The sequence below is a fragment of the Carassius gibelio genome, chromosome A3 (genome assembly GCF_023724105.1).
Source record: "Carassius gibelio isolate Cgi1373 ecotype wild population from Czech Republic chromosome A3, carGib1.2-hapl.c, whole genome shotgun sequence".
NCBI classification, from domain to species: domain Eukaryota; kingdom Metazoa; phylum Chordata; class Actinopteri; order Cypriniformes; family Cyprinidae; genus Carassius; species Carassius gibelio.
In genome coordinates, this window is record NC_068373.1 from 29,895,473 (window position 1) to 29,914,050 (window position 18,578).

Here is an 18,578-nt window from a genome sequence, read left to right on the forward strand (position 1 = left end):
GTTTAATAGCATGCATATTATTAACATACTGGCTGTTTATATAATTATAAAACACATGACCATATTCTACATCCCTAATCATACCCAATGCCTAAACTTAACTACATTACTAACTATTAATATACAGCTAATTAAGAGATCATAGTTAATGGTTTGTTAATAGCGAGAACTGGACCTTAAAATAATGTCCCAGCCAGCAATGACATGTGGGGCCCAAATGGGTTAACTGCGGGTTCCATGGTTACTGTGTGGGCATGGGCTTTGGCTGGGTGAAATCAGCGGGTCCCATGTAGGTTTTGTAGTATGAGTCATACATAGGAAGCCCATATGAGCTGATTACATGGGCCCCATAAGGGACAGGCATGGGCCAATTGGGCATGGGTTTGAACTGAGAACACATATATGGGTCCTGCATAGCATAGTTATGGGCCAAGTGGGCATGGGTTTGAACTGAGAACACATATATGGGTCCTGCATAGCATAGTTATGGGCCAAGTGGGCATGGGTTTGATCTGGGAACACATATATGGGTCTTGAATGGCATATATATGGTCCAAGTGGGCATGGGTTTGAACTGGGTCACATATATGGGTCCTGCATGGCATATTTATTTGCCAAGTTGGGTTTGAACTGGGAACACATGGTTCCTGTATGGCAGAGGCGCAAAGTATCTATGTAGGCCTATTGAGTTATGCAATTACTCTACATAGTAACTCTACATGTAGGCTAATCAAGCATGTTGAGATTAAGTAATTGTAACTCAATAGATATCAAGTCACGCTAGTCACCAAAGAACAAACATCACATACATGTAGTTCTTTTGCCAAAACAATCCATCAGTCATTTTTGTTAGTCGTGCAGAAAATGAAAAATGTAACTTCCCAAATATGTAAAAAAACATCAAAATAGGTCACAGTATACGCTGTGTTGAATTATGCTGATTAATGGACTCTCAGAAAGGTTGCAGGCCTACCGTAACACTTCTAATAATAGTCCAGTCCCAGACGCCTGTCCCTTGGGGCAGAAACACATATTTAGACAACTAGGGATGCTCGATATTATTGGCCGATATTGGCTTTAAAATTCAATGTTGGTAAATATTGGTATCTGTTTAAAGATCCTTACAGAGCCCACTTTAAGCCCATAGGGGCATTCACTGGATTCAATGGATAAGACATATGCCTCTGGTGTGGGAGACCCGGGTTCAAATCCACCGTGAGACACACAACAATGTGTCCCTGAGCAAGACACTCCAGAGGCGTTTGACCTCTGACATAAATAACAATTGTAAGACACTTTGAATAAAAGCGTCAGCTAAATGAATAAATGTAATATAAATGTAAACCCCTTTAGGCAGGTGGGGCCCAAATGGGTCTGACATGAATTACCCAGTTAAGACCCTTACAGGTCCCACTTAAAACCCATCTTGGCATCCATGGCTGGCCCCCGTCTGGATCCCCGGTGCAAGCCCATTTTATACGCCCTTTAAGCAGGTGGGGCCCAAATGGGTCTGTCATGAATTGCCCAGTAAAGATCCCACATAACACCCTTATAGATCCCTTTTAAAGCCCATCTGGGCATCCACGGCTGGATCCTGGGTGCAAACCCAGTTTAGACCCATTTGTGGCCCAAATGAGTCTGACATGAATTGCCCAAATAAGACCCATGCAGTACCCTTACAGGTTCCACTTTTAGTACGTCTGGGCTTCCACGGCTTGCCCCAATATGGATCCCGGGTGCAAGCCCATAGTGGGGCCCACATTTGCCACCCACGAAGCCCTCATCTGGGCCCCACATGTCATTGCTGGCTGGGTCTGTCTGTCTGTCTTTATGTTCACTTCAATACATACATGCACAATTTATAAAAAGTATATTTATATACTGATTGTTTCAGGTGTCGCTCTTGATCAAGTCTGATGAAGCTGTCAGTGCCAGAGATAAACAACTGGATGGAAAGCAGAAGCTGGGTGTTTTGGGGTGGATTCTTGATTCTCGCTCTTAGAAATACTACTGTCAGCTGTGATGATGTGTCAATGCTGTGTGAATGATGATTGTATTGAGAGCACTTAATACTGAAATCGAAATTATGTGTATTTGTGATGTTTATAATCAAAATGTTTACAGTTTATACATCAGATATTTCCTATTTCTGTTCGTTCCTACAATTTTCTGGGGTGTTTGGCTGTAAGCTGACTATTTGTGACCCTGGACCACAAAAGTTATAAATGTCAATTTTTCAAAATTTAGATTTGTTCAAGCTGAATAAATACTCTTTCCAATGATGTATAGTTTGTTAGGATCAAACAATATTTGGCCAATATATTATTATTTGAAAATCTGGAATCTGAGAGTGAAACGTAGAACATTCAAACATAACCTAGAGGAAACATTTGCAAATATTCAACATTTTCAGAACCATTTATTTATTTATTTATTTATTTATCCTAGACTGATAAAATGAGCAATATCACGTTTGGTTTTTCCTCAATCCTGACAGTCTGTGTAATTGTATACAATAAAAGTGGCCAACAATCAAAGAGAGGAATCAGTGCTGAAAATCAACCCGTGAAATCTCAACACAAGATCCTTATAAACAGTGTTGGGAAAGTTACTCTGGAAATGTATAGGTTACAGATGACAAGTTACCCTGTTTAAAATGTAATAAGCATGTATCCTAAATAAGACACAGTTCTATCTGTCCCCTGTCTCATATTTTTGAGCAGTCAATGCAATTTGGGAAAGAAAGAAATCAAATCTGTACGTGTGTGAAAATATTTTTCTCAGTACCTGTAACACATTACAGTTACATTAACACTGTTTATTAATGCTTTCAAGATAAAACGCAACGATTTTATATTAAATGTCTATTGTAATAAAGACACACTGCGATATTTCCATATGCATATACAGTATGATGCATGTTTCGAAAAGTGCCCTGCGGGACTTTTATTTTGACAGCGCGTGTGCTCAGAGCGCATGACGTCAGTGTTGTGTTCTGCTTGTGCTGCAGCGATGCGCCTCATCCGCGTCCGTTATTATTTCATAAACACATCGATCATATTGTTATGATATATCTACCAATATCTGCTTTTGCTTATTGATGGTCTTAATATGGCGAGCTCTTTCACCAGAGCTCCACCTCAAGGGGACACAGGTTTGATATTATATTATTAATCTGCCTTATTTTCTTTACATCTCAATAAAATGACTGAAACTGATGTGTGTTATTAAATATTTATGTGTGAGGTTTAATTATCCGCTTAATCCTATGTAACTATCCTGATTGTCAAAACATAATCCGAACATTGAATAAACCTATTCAGTAATAGCATCACATGTTTATTATAATAATAATGCGTAATAATGCCATAATCAATGCTGATAGAAAGTAAATATCCATGTAAATCCTTTAATTAAAAATATAATTTATAATTCTAGATGTATCACTCATCCTATAAATATTTGTAGTGCTGACAAACGATTAATCGCATCCAAAACAAAAAAAAAATTGTTTACATAATATATGTGTGTATAATGTGTTTATTGTGTATATATATATTGTAAAAACACACACATGCATGCATATATTTAAGAAAAAAATTTTTTTGGTTTATATATAAAATATTTATATTTATATACAATGTAAATTATATATGAATATAAATAGTAAATATGGATTTAAATATGTGAATTATTTACACAATAAATATAAACAGTACACACACATCTATTATGTAAAAAAAACTTATATTCTGGATGCGATTAATTGTGATTAATTGTTTGACAGTATACATTTTTAATTATATCAAAATACCGTAGTAAGAGTAAATGTGTTAACTGTTAATAAGGCAAAAACGAGTCACCATTGTGATTTTTCAGGTTGTAAATGATAGTATTCAAACCTCCAGCCCAGATTTTTAACCACTAATTGACCCTCCTTGTTCATCTGTGTGTGTGTCTCTTCAGAGACGGAGCGTCTGCTGTCCCCTGTGGTGGGATACGGCTCCGGTGATCTGAACGGCGGGGGTCACACCGGCCCTCCCAAACTGGACATGAGTGTGTCAGGCTCACGTCTGCGGGCCGAGGAAGAGGAGGAGGCCCTTAGGAGGAAGCTGAAGTACTTCTTCATGAGCCCGTGTGATAAATACCACGCTAAAGGCCGCAAACCCTTCAAACTGGCCCTTCAGCTGCTCAAGATCATCATAGTCACTGTACAGGTGCATTAAACCACTGAGATCAGCCATGATTTTTAGTAAATTATTCCTCATTTAGCACACATCCAAAGTGACATGCTCCTCTAAAGCCACGCTTTATTACTGTAAAACCCTGATATTATAATATATGATTGCTTTCAAACAGTGAAAGAGTCTTTCAGTGTAGATGTCAACCGATATGTGTTTTTCAGAGAATATACCGATTACTACAGATCAAGCAGACCGATAACTGATATTTAGAACCGATATATGTAAAAATGAAAAAAACTGACATCTTTAACACTATGTTTAACTGTATGTAGAAAAATTACTATTGTTGCAGCTTTTCTAAAATGATATCGGTAACTGAAACCTTGCTGCTCCAAGATGACTGCAGTATCACTCAGTGTAATAGATAAACACCTGCATCTTTAAATGCACACAATAAATGTTTCTTACAGGCCTGTGCATGAATTAATGGCTCTGTGCGTCTCTGTCTGTGTCAGCTGGTGTTGTTCGGTCTCAGTAATCAGATGGTGGTGGAGTTTAAGGAGGAGAACACAGACTCCTTCAAGCATCTGTTCGTCAGAGACTATGTGGATGATTCGGAGGAGCCGCTGTGCATCCACACACAGAGAGACGTCTATGATCACATTAAGTACGCCATAGAGCAGGTACTGACCCGCTGAACAGATTTTCTTATGAGCTGGGTAAAAAGTAGTCTGAATACATTACCTAATATGCTTTATCTAATAGACTACATTTCAAGCTACAATTACTGACTTTGTTTTTTGTAATCAGTAATGGACTACAATTTGTAAGGAGTCTAGCCAGTGGTGTGTAGACTGCAGCAGTAGTTCACCTCTCTCTCTCTCTCTCTCTCTCTCTCTCTGTCTATCTGTCAGTATCTGGCTCTACCGCAGACGTCGGTCGGCAGGTATGCGTATGTTCGAGGTTCGGCTCTGAACGACAGCGCCCTCTATCTGTGCCAGCGCTACTACAGGAAGGGCACTATCGACCCGGTTAATGACACGTTTGACATCGACCCTCATGTTGTCACTGGTGGGCAGGGAATCCTTTTCTGTATATCACTAGAATCTATAGCTGTCTGCGGTTTACACAGCTTTAGTTTGACATTAGCATGTTATCAGGATAACAACACAAAACTCAGAGCATTTAAATATGCAAGACACATATATTGGCAAAATAGCACATTGTTAATTATATTGAACTATTTTGGTTGATGCATTTAATTATTGGATGGAATATAGGTTTATTTATTTATTTAAGGCAAAAATGTATTGCATTACATTTGCATTCAGATATAGCTCACTGCAAATAATGATTTGCTTAGTATTTTTGTCTCGAAAAAAATATCTTTAAAAAAAATCTGTCACAGTGGAGTAAGAAAAATAAACTTAAATGAAAAATGAAAGCATTTTCCCCCTTTATTTTATTATGTAATATTTTGTTTATTATTATAATTTTTTACATTTTTCTTACCAATGTTTGTTGTTTTTAAGCATAAACACTTAATATTTTATAACATATTAAGTCTTTAAAATTTATCAAAATTGATAAATATGCCTAAAACAAGAAATAAATATGTATTATTTGAAAATTGTTATTAATATTTATAATTTCTTTATTATAACTTATTTATAATAAGTTTTTGTTTTCTGAAAAATGTCATTTTGCTTCTATAGTAAATGCATCTTCTTTTTAGTAAGACTTTGTAGATAACTGTATTGGAAAACACAACAAAAATACTATGAAAATGCTAAGTAAAATAATTTCTGCAGTGTTCCATTCCTGTATGCAGTGATAGAGGACAGTCATTTTGCTTTGAAATACGTAACAATACAATAGTAAAGTTGGTCACAACTTCCATTTCATGCCAACATTAGCATGTCTTTTTATCACCATTTCTCTGGGCTTTCTCTGTTTCCTGAGCAGACAGCAGGAGTTGTTGTTTTTTTCTGTTCAACAAACTGAAACTGATGTTCGAAAGATTCTAAACTCCATGGATCCTCTGTTCTGATTCCACTGTTGCCTGGCAACACAAAGCTGCTGTCCGTTTGAGTCGTTTCTGTTTGTGTGTGTTGGTTTAGACTGCATCGGAGTAGATCCACCACCAGACTCCACGAGTCCATCACAGAACCACCACAGGAACTTCACCCTCAACTTCCAAAAGTGAGACACAAACACATGTTAATATAACAATCTACAGTAAAGGAGGACATACCAAACACTACTGCTTACATATGAAATATGATAATTACTTTTTAATCTTGTTGTTAACTTAAAATCACCACCTAAAAAGAAGGTTTAGCTTAATTTTGGGGCAATTTGTTTTGCCTTAAGTAAATTTCTCTCTGTAACACTCTCAATCCCTGATCTGTGCAAATGTGACACTTTTTGTCGTTGCTGGAGTTCCTCTCTTTCTCGTCTTTCTGTCTCTCCTCAGGTTGATTAATGTGACTATCCAGTTCCAGCTGAAGGCGATAAACATCCAGACGATAATCAATAATGAGATTCCCGACTGCTACACCTTCTCCATCACGGTACGCACAGATTTCACTGCACGCTAAACTCAGTTTACAGAATCCAATAACATTTCATGAAATTATATTATATTGTCATTCAAAAGTTTGGAATCTTTACGATTTGGAATGATTTTGGAAGAAGTCTCTTCTGCTCAATAAAGCTGCATTTATTTTTCCAACTGAGATATTATTCTAATCTAAAATAAATGTTTCTGTTTAAATATTTATTAAAATGTTATTTATTCCTTTGATCATTCCTCCAGTTTTCAGTGTCAGTGAATAACTTCTGATTGTTATCAGTGCTGAAAACAGTTGTGTTGTTTTTTTTGTACTAAATTTTTTATTCTGTGTGTTGTTTTTAATCAAATAAATGTAGATTTTCAGGAATGTGGCACCTGTGTTTCAGATCCTGTTTGATAATAAGGCTCACAGTGGTAAAGTGAAGCTGAGTTTGCTCAACGAGGCGTCTATTAAAGAGTGCAGAGACCCCAATGTTTCAGGACACGGTGAGACGACACCGGACACTCATGTGTGTCTGTCTGCAGTCCTGCTGAAGCTGAACCCGTCTCTCTCTCTCTCTCTCTGTGTGTGTGTGTCCAGCGGACAGTTACGCGCGCGTGGCGTTCGATGTGATGGTGGCGGTGGTCTGCGCTCTGTCTCTGGTGTTGTGTGGACGCTCCATCCTCAGAGGAATCATCCTGCAGCACGTAAGTGTGATTAATACAATGCAGAAGACACGGATGGAATCCAGACGTGCAGTTTACTGTGTAACTTGGAATGATCAATTCAATTCAATTCAAGTTTATTTGTATAGCGCTTTTTACGATACAAATCATTGCAAAGCAACTTTACAGAAAATTCAGTTTCTACAATATTTAGTAGAAGCTTATAAGTGGTGATCAGTTTATGTGCATATGGCAGAACATTTCAGAAAAATTAATACAAGACGTAGTCAACCTGACGATGAACATTATTAATAGCCATTATTATATGATGCAATTTTACTTGTAGAAATATTTGTTAGTTCGGTATGTTGTTTCAGGGTTAGCATCATCTTAAGAAATGTTACAGAATTTGGGAAATTTTGAATGGTAGGGTTGTACACTTAATAGAGATATCGACCAGTGTCTGCCAGAAATGTATTACTCTTACTATACAGTAGAATGTACATCTCAATGTTACATTAATGCTCATAATACTTATAATAGAAAAAATAATACAGTTATTTTGAAAACTTTATTTTTTATGTAATAATTACACTTTACACATTTGAACAGATTAACAAAGATTAATTAAATTGGGGGGGGGGGTACATTTCATAGTGCTCTATTACTGTAAAAGATAATAATGATAATAATAACGTAAAAAAAGATTTTTCTTTACATAAATTAAATTGATTAGACATTTTTATAATAGAATTTGGTGAAAAAAAATACAATATATAAAATGGAATAATCCATATTTCACAGGGCTGTAAATATTTTTTTGTTTCTGTTTTTATTTAGTGACTTGTTAAATTGTAGAAGTTTCATGATTTTGGTAAATAATAAGAAATTATTTTTATATTGCTAAAATTGAATTTAACCATTAAAACGTCCAGAAAAATAAAAAAGAAATAACAGAATTTGGGAAAAATAAAATGCCCTAAAAAATAAACTATTAATATTTTTTTAGTGTACAAGTTTCATTATTTCATTATTTGCTTTTTGATCACTGTTATTTTTACTGTTAAAATGGAGACCAGAAAAATATATAATCAAGTGAAATTAAAATGGAATTTGGAAAAGAATAAAACAGAATTTGGGGAAAATTGGGATTTCATAGGTGATTTTCGTCTGTGTTGGCAGGAGTTTGTGTGTTATTTCCGTCGGTCTTTGGGCCGGTCGCTGAGCTTGGGCGAGCGTCTGGAGTTCATCAACGGCTGGTATCTGCTGCTCATCATCAGCGACATTCTCACTATCATCGCTTCCTTCATCAAGATCGCCATCGAGACCAAGGTGACGCACACACACACACACACACACACACACACACACACACCCTGGAGTGCTGAAGCTCTTGCTGCGCTTGAGAAATGCTGTGAGCTGATTGGTGCTTGTGTTGGTGCTGCAGAACCTGTCTTCGTATGACGTCTGCAGTATTTTGATGGGAACCTCCACTCTGCTGGTGTGGGTCGGCGTGATACGATACTTCAGCTTCTTTCAGAAATACAACGTGAGCCAGAATTTGTTATTCCTCTCAAATTGGTTGTTTATTTTGTGTGAACATTTCATTCCATTTCAGCTGTCACATTTCACCCCAAAATTGAGAGGAAGATATTTTACACATTTTGTATAAAGAAAATACACATGTAAAGATTTAAATTGTAGTAACAGGTGAATTTAAATCAGTGTTATTTTAGTATCACTGAGATATTATAGTTTTTATTATCATATTGTCTTTTATAGTTTTAGTAATTATATTGTGTGTGTTTTGACATTTTTATTTCCTTTTTATTTCAGTTTCGATTTAGTTAATCAGTTAGTTTAGTACTAAATGAACTAAATAAAAATGAGAAATGTTTTAGTTTTAGTTAACTATAATAAATCAGCAATTTTACCCTTACAGTGTAAAAACAAAGCATTCTAGTTTCTGTAATCTGTCCAAATGTTTTGCTTTTTGTAGTTCTTGTTGATGACTTTACTGAAATATAGTAATTTTTCTGCTGTATTGTTATTATTTATATTCAAATAGGATAAATCAAATTCAGCACAAATATAACTGTGATGTTACCTGCTATTGTAGTCAACAAACTTTAAAAACTATTTATTTATTTAATCATGTTTGTTATTTAAAAAAAAACTTTACTATTTAAATGGGGGAATTTATGTAATTTAATTGGCAATGTAAAAACCCCCTAAACACTTTTTTTGAATGAATGAATGAATTAGTCAATTCTTCCATTTTTCTTCTGATTTTGTCTGGAAATACAGACAGACTTTGTGAGATTCATATTTCCTCTTTCTTTAGTTTTTTTTTTTTAACAAATATGACTGTGAATATTACAAAGACTATGATGTGAATCATCTGTTTTGATCTCAGATTCTGATTGTGACTCTACGAGCCGCGTTTCCAAACGTGATCCGGTTCTGCTGCTGTGCTGCTGCCATTTACATGGGCTACTGTTTCTGCGGCTGGATTGTACTGGGACCCTACCACGCTAAAGTATGATATATATACGTCAGTATATTACCACGCTAAAGTATGATTTACTTCAATATATTACCAAGCTAAAGTATGATATACTTCAATATATTACCACGCTAGAGTATGATATACTTCAGTGTATTACCACGCTAAAGTATGATATACTTCAGTATATTACCACGCTAGAGTATGATATACTTCAGTATATTACCACGCTAAAGTATGATATACTTCAGTATATTACCACGCTAGAGTATGATATACTTCAGTATATTACCACGCTAAAGTATGATATATATACGTCAGTATATCACCACGCTAAAGTATGATTTACTTCAATATATTACCAAGCTAAAGTATGATATACTTCAATATATTACCACGCTAGAGTATGATATACTTCAGTATATTACCACGCTAAAGTATGATATACTTCAGTATATTACCACGCTAAAGTATGATATACTTCAGTATATTACCACGCTAAAGTATGATATACTTCAGTATATTACCACGCTAAAGTGTGATATACTTCAGTATATTACCACGCTAGAGTATGATTTACTTCAGTATATTACCACGCTAGAGTATGATATACTTCAGTATATTACCACGCTAAAGTATGATTTACTTCAGTATATTACCACGCTAGAGTATGATATACTTCTGTACATTACCACGCTAAAGTATGATTTACTTCAGTATATTACCACGCTAGAGTATGATATACCTCAGTATATTACCACGCTAAAGTATGATTTACTTCAGTATATTACCACGCTAGAGTATGATATACCTCAGTATATTACCACGCTAGAGTATGAAATACTTCAGTATATTACCACGCTAAAGTGTGATATACTTCAGTATATTACCACGCTAGAGTATGATATACTTCAGTATATTACCACGCTAAAGTATGGTATACTTCCGTATATTACCACGCTAGAGTATGATATACTTCAGTATATTACCACGCTAAAGTATGAATTACTTCAGTATATTACCACGCTAAAGTATGATTTACTTCAGTATATTACCACGCTAAAGTATGATTTAATTCAGTATATTACCATGCTAGAGTGTGATATACTTCAGTATATTACCACGCTAAAGTATGAAATACTTCAGTATATTACCACGCTAAAGTGTGATATACTTCAGTATATTACCACGCTATAGTATTATATACTTCAGTATATTACCACGCTAAAGTATGATATACTTCAGTATATTACCACGCTAAAGTATGATATACGTCAGTATATTACCACGCTAGAGTATGATTTACTTCAGTATATTACCACGCTAAAGTATGATATACCTCAGTATATTACCACGCTAGAGTATGATTTACTTCAATATATTACCAAGCTAAAGTATGATATACTTCAATATATTACCACGCTAGAGTGTGATATACTTCAGTATATTACCACGCTAGAGTGTGATATACTTCAGTATATTACCACGCTAGAGTGTGATATACTTCAGTATATTACCACGCTAGAGTATGATATACTTCAGTATATTACCACGCTAGAGTATGATATACTTCAGTATATTACCACGCTAGAGTATGATATACCTCAGTATATTACCACGCTAGAGTATGATTTACTTCAGTATATTACCACGCTAGAGCGTGATATACCTCAGTATATTACCACGCTAGAGTGTGATATAATTCAGTATATTACCACGCTAAAGTGTGATATACTTCAGTATATTACCACGCTAAAGTATGATATACTTCAGTATATTACCACGCTAAAGTATGATATACTTCAGTATATTATCACGCTAAAGTATGATTTACTTCAGTATATTATCACGCTAAAGTGTGAAATACTTCAGTATATTACCACGCTAAAATATGATTTACTTCAGTATATTATCACGCTAAAGTGTGAAATACTTCAGTATATTACCACGCTAAAGTATGAAATACTTCAGTATATTACCACGCTAAAGTATGATATACTTCAGTATATTACCACGCTAAAGTATGATATACGTCAGTATATTACCACGCTACAGTGTGAAATACTTCAGTATATTACCACGCTAAAGTATGAAATACTTCAGTATATTACCACGCTAAAGTATGATATACTTCAGTATATTACCAGGCTAAAGTATGATATACGTCAGTATATTACCACGCTAAAGTATGATATACGTCAGTATATTACCACGCTAAAGTATGATATACGTCAGTATATCACCACGCTAAAGTATGATATACGTCAGTATATCACCACGCTAAAGTATGATATACGTCAGTATATCACCACGCTAAAGTATGATTTACTTCAGTATATTATCACGCTAAAGTGTGATATACTTCAATATATCACCACGCTAAAGTATGATATACGTCAGTATATCACCACGCTAAAGTATGATATACGTCAGTATATCACCACGCTAAAGTATGATTTACTTCAGTATATTATCACGCTAAAGTGTGATATACTTCAATATATCACCACGCTAAAGTATGATTTACTTCAGTATATTATCACGCTAAAGTGTGATATACTTCAATATATCACCACGCTAAAGTATGATATACTTGAGTATATTTAGATTTTGAGTACCAATGGTACCACGAGGAGATAAAGAGAGGTGGGCTCTTTTCACTTTTTTTGCCTGTAGCTCAAAATTTGCCTTTGTGCATTCACACTCATTTTGTCAGCATGGATCTCAAATTACCAGGCTACAGTCCAAAGGGTTTCTTTACGAGCCATATGCTGACATGTCCATGTCTTGTGATCTATGTCTCTCTCTCAGTTCCGCTCTCTCTCTACGGTGTCGGAGTGTCTGTTTTCTCTTATTAATGGAGACGACATGTTTGCCACGTTCTCGGAGGTGGAGCAGAGCGGGACGCTGGTGTGGGTGTTCAGTCAGCTCTATCTCTACAGCTTCATCTCACTCTTCATCTACATGGTTCTGTCGCTCTTCATCGCACTCATCACCGGAGCCTACGACAGCATCACTGTGAGTCCAGAGCAGTGCTGTCATCGCTGACTCAAAAATGAAAATAAATACTTTATTTTGAACTGAGATCCAATAAAAACAATAGTAAATATTGAAAATTTCCGTTTTGTTTGTTAAATTAAAGTTTTATTTAAACTGAAATGAAACTTAACTTAAATAGTAATTTAAATAATAGATATACTATTAATAGATTCTGACTTTTATCGCACTTTTGAGAGAAAAACTGTATATGCAAGATACAAACTCTGAGAGTGAGAGAAAATATAAACATTGGGAGATATAAATTCACAATTGCAATAAAAACGTCCGAACTGTGAGATAAAAAGTTGCAATTACCTTTTTTTAATAACTTAGATGTAAACTGAATTCAGTGAAAAAGAATCATGAAATGTTAAATCAAATTTTGCAAAAAAAAAAAAAAAAAAATCCGAATTGTGAGATTTAAACTCAGAATTCTAGGAAAGAAGTCAGAATTTTGAAATGTTTAAAAAATCAGAATAGCAAGATATAAACTGTGAGTTGTAAAGTTAGGATTGTTTATATTCAGCAATTCTGACTTTTTTGTTGTTGTTGCCAGAAATAAACTCAAAATTGTGCGATACAAACTTTCTGAGAAGACTCTGAATAGTGAGACATAAACATGCAATTGTAAGAAAACAGTTCTCGTAGTTACTTTGTTTCATTTTTATTCCATAGTAAAATTTCCAGATTTTTAGAACTCTGAAATAATTCTGAGCAAAAAAGTCAATATTGTGAGAGAAACTGAAATGTAAACTCAGAATACTTTGTAAACTTTTTAACGTTTAAATCACACAGAAGCCTGTTTCCGCTGCAAAATAAAAAAATAAAAAAGGTAATTGTTACTTTATCTCACAATTCAGACATATCAGAATTGCAAAATAAAGTCACAATTACCTTGTTTTTTTGTTTTTGTTTTTCATGGCGGAAACAGGCTTGCGTGTGATTTTTAGACAGCATGTCTCACAAAAACACTAAACGTTTACAACCCATCAGATTAGTAAACATCATGGTTTTCTCTCTGTATGTGTGTGTGTGTGTGTGTGTGTGTGTGTGTGTTTTGTGTTCAGCAACAAACCCAGGACGTCCCGCAGGTGTCTGAACTGCACCGGTTCATCGCCGAATGCACCGACACACCGACCTCTGGAAACTTCCTCAGCCCAGAGCCGTCGACCTGCTCGCTCTTCTGCTGCTTCAACTGACAGACTGGGTTTGTGAAGGGGATTCTGGGTAAAGCGTTGTATCTCAGGCACAAGGGAGAGGAAGGGACATGCTCTTCTTTATGTGTTTGTTTGCAGGTAAAGCTGTTGCAGCTGCACTGATAGAGCCGATCTCAGCATGCAGCTTTTAAACACGTTGTAATTACTGAGCTGAATGTGTTTTGCATATTCATGAGCATCTTGGTTTAGTGATCAGGGCTTGATGCACTAGACCAACTAAAGGGAACTGCTCCCTCTAGAGGCGTGGAGTAGTTACAGCACACAAAAGAACAGAAAAACATTACATTTCAAGTGAATCTCAAAACCAAATGTGCAGGTGACATTTCACCTCAAAAATTGAGAAATTATATTTTGCTTAAAGAAAACAAAGCCTTTTTTATTAACATCATGATGTTTAGCATCTAATCTTAGGATGAAATATGACCTGCACATATTCTTTTAGTGAGTTTAGTGAGTTACAGCACACAAACACAGATGAAAACACACTTTTCCAGCATTATATTTCAGGGGCTTTAGTGAATCTCACAACAAAATGTCCAGGTCACATTTCATCCCAAATAAATAAATAAATAATTGCTTAAAAGAAAATGAATCCTGTTTTAGCAGCATTATGATGTTTTGCTTTGTGAGATTATTTTCATGACAGTTAAAAAGGTTTTTGATTTTCTTTTGTGGTATCATCTAGTTTGTGTTACTGTAATACAGTAATATCTACTTTTCAGTTTAAATCTGCATACATTTTAAACGCTGATTCAGCAAATACATGAAATATAAATATAAAACAGAACAGGTTTTGTGGTCTTATATGCAAAACAATATAATTTGTATCTGATTTATTTTAGGTTGATATATGATTTGCACATTTTCATGCAACATTTAACCCTAAAATTGAAGGCAAAAAAATGAATAATATTTTGCTTGAAGAAAAGTAAGGAGGACCCTTAAAATGTTTTGCTTTGTGAGATTATTTTCAGGACAATTAAATATTTGAATTGTAATTGATACTACTGTATTACAGTTAAAGTTATTTTTCATTTTTAATCTGCTTAGATTTAAGATTCAGACTGAAATATAATAATTCCCCAACATACAAATAATTTGAGAAAAAAAATGTGTCATCAAAATAATGTCACAATTGAACAAATATTAATTCTAATTTATAATAAAAATACTGCAACAAAAATAGGTGCCGTTTTCTCATATGCAAAAATATTTTTGAATATTCTGAAATAAGACCTGCACATTTTCTTGACTGAATTCATGAGATTTGCCTGAATATTTGTATTCCATTCATATGCATTCATACTGTGTATTTTATCATTGTATTCTTTTATCTCATTTTTAGACAATATTCTGTGTCTACAGTATATTATATATCGCTTAGGTTTCAAATCCATGTTAGGATATTAGTGCTTTGTTGGCAGAGGAGCGTCACACAGATGTTTCTGTGTGTGTGTGTGTGTGTGTGAGTGTGTGTGTGTGTGTGTGTGTGTGTGTGAGTGTGTGAGTGTGTGTGTGTGGGGGGGGTGTCTTTAACATGAAGCATAGCTGGTGCATTTGCTCCTTTCAGAGCCGTCTCACACACACACACACACACACACACACAGTGATGTTTGAGAAGCCTGGGGTGTCTTGAGAGATTTTCTCTGCATATTGACACATGGCTCAGTCCATCAGGGAGTTTCAGAGATGCTTTGAGTGTCTTCTGTGTGTTTTTGGTCCACAGCGAGCTGATATCTGTCTATTAATCATTAGTAGTTATTTCTAAACCTTCACCGTGAGGCACCAGACACCAGCTGATTACTGGATGTTATTTCTGAGCTTTCTCTGTACTATATTTATGATGTTAGTGGTGGACTTTCAGTTTAATATCAGATCTGTTCATGCGTGACTTCATCTAGTGCTCAGGAACAGAGACAATCTGATTAGATTTGGTGTTTTGTGCTGGTTTTACTCTGATGTAACTGTTTCTTCCCAGAATGCCTTTCTGGTGTAGTGTCATACTGCTGGGGATTTTGGGGATGTTTTAAAGAGGTGTGGGATTTAAAGTACTTGACATACTGTTTTATCTTAATATTTTCATTTGTGTCTAACTGTAAGCTGAGATGCATTTGGTTTGTTCATTTGTGTCATAAGTGGCATTATTTTTATTTATTTTTACCAAAGGGAATATTTGTTTTATTTTATTTTTTTACAAGGCATCGTTTTGCACATTGTTTAAGTTTGTAAATTATTTGCAGTGATTATTCTGAATGTGTATCTGTCGTTTTGTGTACAAGACAGAGTTGCTTTCCGTTAAACTGGTTGATATATATATGCTCTCACATTTTAACACAACTCTCAGCTCTTAAAGTCACAAATAAAATCCATGAATGTCATCATCAAACATCCTCTCTCTGTTTTCTCGACTGAATCACTGAAGATTTTTCTGAGCCCTTTATTCTTCATCTATTAGGATTGTTTTATTTCTTGAAATGCAATGGTATATTAACATCAAACAATAATTATCTAAACAAAAATAGTAATACAATAGTGGTGATAATTAAAAAAATGCAGAGCATGCTTCAGAATTTCTCCTTTTGCATTCCTCTGAAGAATGAAGGATATATGAAACGACATGATGGTAACTAAAAAATAGCATTTTGATTAAATTTTCACAATTTTGAGGAACAGTGTAATGCATGTTTCAGAGATTGACTTAGCTAGAAAAAAGTATTTCCAATTGTATTTAAAGACTTCCTCATTAATGCAGGGTTCCAAAGATTCTGGGAATTCAGTTTTTTCAAAGACAGAAAACAGTTGATGACGTGTAAATTAAAATAAGACAAGTCGGCTTAGCTTATTTTAAAACTTCTTTTGACTTCTTTTAAATAAATGCAATTTCAAGAGTTATAGCATCTCTTTTACATCTTGCTTTTCTGACTCTTTATGTTTTATAATCCTGAGTTTAAATGCACAGTCCTGATTTAGTTATTTTTTTCAGAGTTCAGATCTCACAAATCTTACTTTTTCCTTCTCATTTACAAATTTACATCTCGTAATTCTGATGACTTTTTTCTCTGAGTTTTTCCCTCTTATTTTTTAAAATTGCATCTCCCAATTTTGACTTTTTTCTAGCAATTCTGAGTTAACATCGTGCAATCCTGAGACCCCCCACCCCCCCACCACCTCAATGATTTTGCATCTCTTGAGAAAATAAATGCAATTGTAAGATTTAAACATGCAATTCTGAGAAAAGGTCAGATTTTTTGATGTTTTACCCCTGGACCTGGTTGAGACTCACTGATCTCTAGTTAAAGTGCTCTGATTGTCCTGTAGATGGCTCAGTGAACATCATGAGATGTGTCTCCGCTGCGCTTGATTCACTAATGTCTGGAGAGAGAAAAGAGACCACATTTGGAGGAGGAGTTGTGAATCTAGAGCCAGACTACTGAAGAAAACAGACACAATCAAAATGACATTGATAAATGAAAGCTGGCGAGCCATTCAAATGCCTCTACGCTTCAGTCACAATACAAGTGCCAGGAACACACATCTACATTTCAAATAGAAACACAAACTAAAGACAAATCCCAACTGGGAAGAAACCTTCACAACATCAACACAAGAACAACAGTATTTGACATTTGAGCAGATGAGCTCACCTTCAGTGACATTAGAGATGTGATCAGATGTGTCTGTCCAGTTCTCTTAACGCTCACATGTATTATTCAGTGCAGGATGGAGCCACAGGAAGCACAATCGACCATCAGATGGACCGATAGACTGAAGACTTCAGCCCGAGGGACACAAGAGAGCTCGTGTTAAAGGTGAACCTCACACCTGTCAGTCTGCCACCTGTGGCCTGAATATTTCATGTGTACGCCGTTGTGTCCCAGGTGTTTTACTGTGCTCATGATATGAAGAGCGATACTGAGGAGGCTTTTAAAGGCAGGTGAAGGATCATGACAAACATGGACCAAAAAGTGAGAAGAGTGAAAAAAACAAACAATCCAGTTTTCTCAGTATTCACACTGTGCTTGGTCCTAAAAAGATTGAAAGTGATTTGAGTGAGAATACATTAATAACTTTTGTCTATTTTACACTTCCAGGAGTTGAATCTGCCGACCTGAGAGCACAAGAAGCGCCTGCATTACGAGAGAAAGTGCCACACGTCACTTCAGGACATGGTGATGAAATCTGTTCAGTTTTAATCACTTCACGAGCGCGCTTTACTGTTCACAGAGATCTCCACCTCATTCCTATAGGACCTATAGTAGCCTAATTATATGTGATAAAATACATGGGGTGAAAAATTAAGTAAACTTTGAAAGACTTCTTTGATTATGAGGCATGTTTTATTGTAATTAAATGAAATTAGGCATTGGACATCTAATACATTTGGTATATGAAGATTTCTCCATGAAAATAAA

At 35.3% G+C, this 18,578-nt stretch overlaps 1 protein-coding gene across 1 annotated transcript; it reads left to right on the forward strand.

Moving 5' to 3' along the window:
- The first annotated feature begins 2,983 nt into the window (after positions 1 to 2,983).
- LOC127942032 (mucolipin-1) lies at positions 2,984 to 16,552 on the forward strand. Its single transcript, XM_052537559.1, has 13 exons — positions 2,984 to 3,154; positions 3,967 to 4,217; positions 4,700 to 4,867; positions 5,099 to 5,255; positions 6,305 to 6,386; positions 6,661 to 6,757; positions 7,146 to 7,245; positions 7,340 to 7,446; positions 8,587 to 8,736; positions 8,852 to 8,953; positions 9,821 to 9,943; positions 12,722 to 12,928; positions 14,017 to 16,552. Exons 1-13 carry the CDS (start codon positions 3,112 to 3,114, stop codon positions 14,146 to 14,148), a joined length of 1,719 nt encoding a protein of 572 aa, XP_052393519.1. The 5' UTR covers positions 2,984 to 3,111; the 3' UTR covers positions 14,149 to 16,552.
- The last annotated feature ends 2,026 nt before the right edge of the window (positions 16,553 to 18,578 follow it).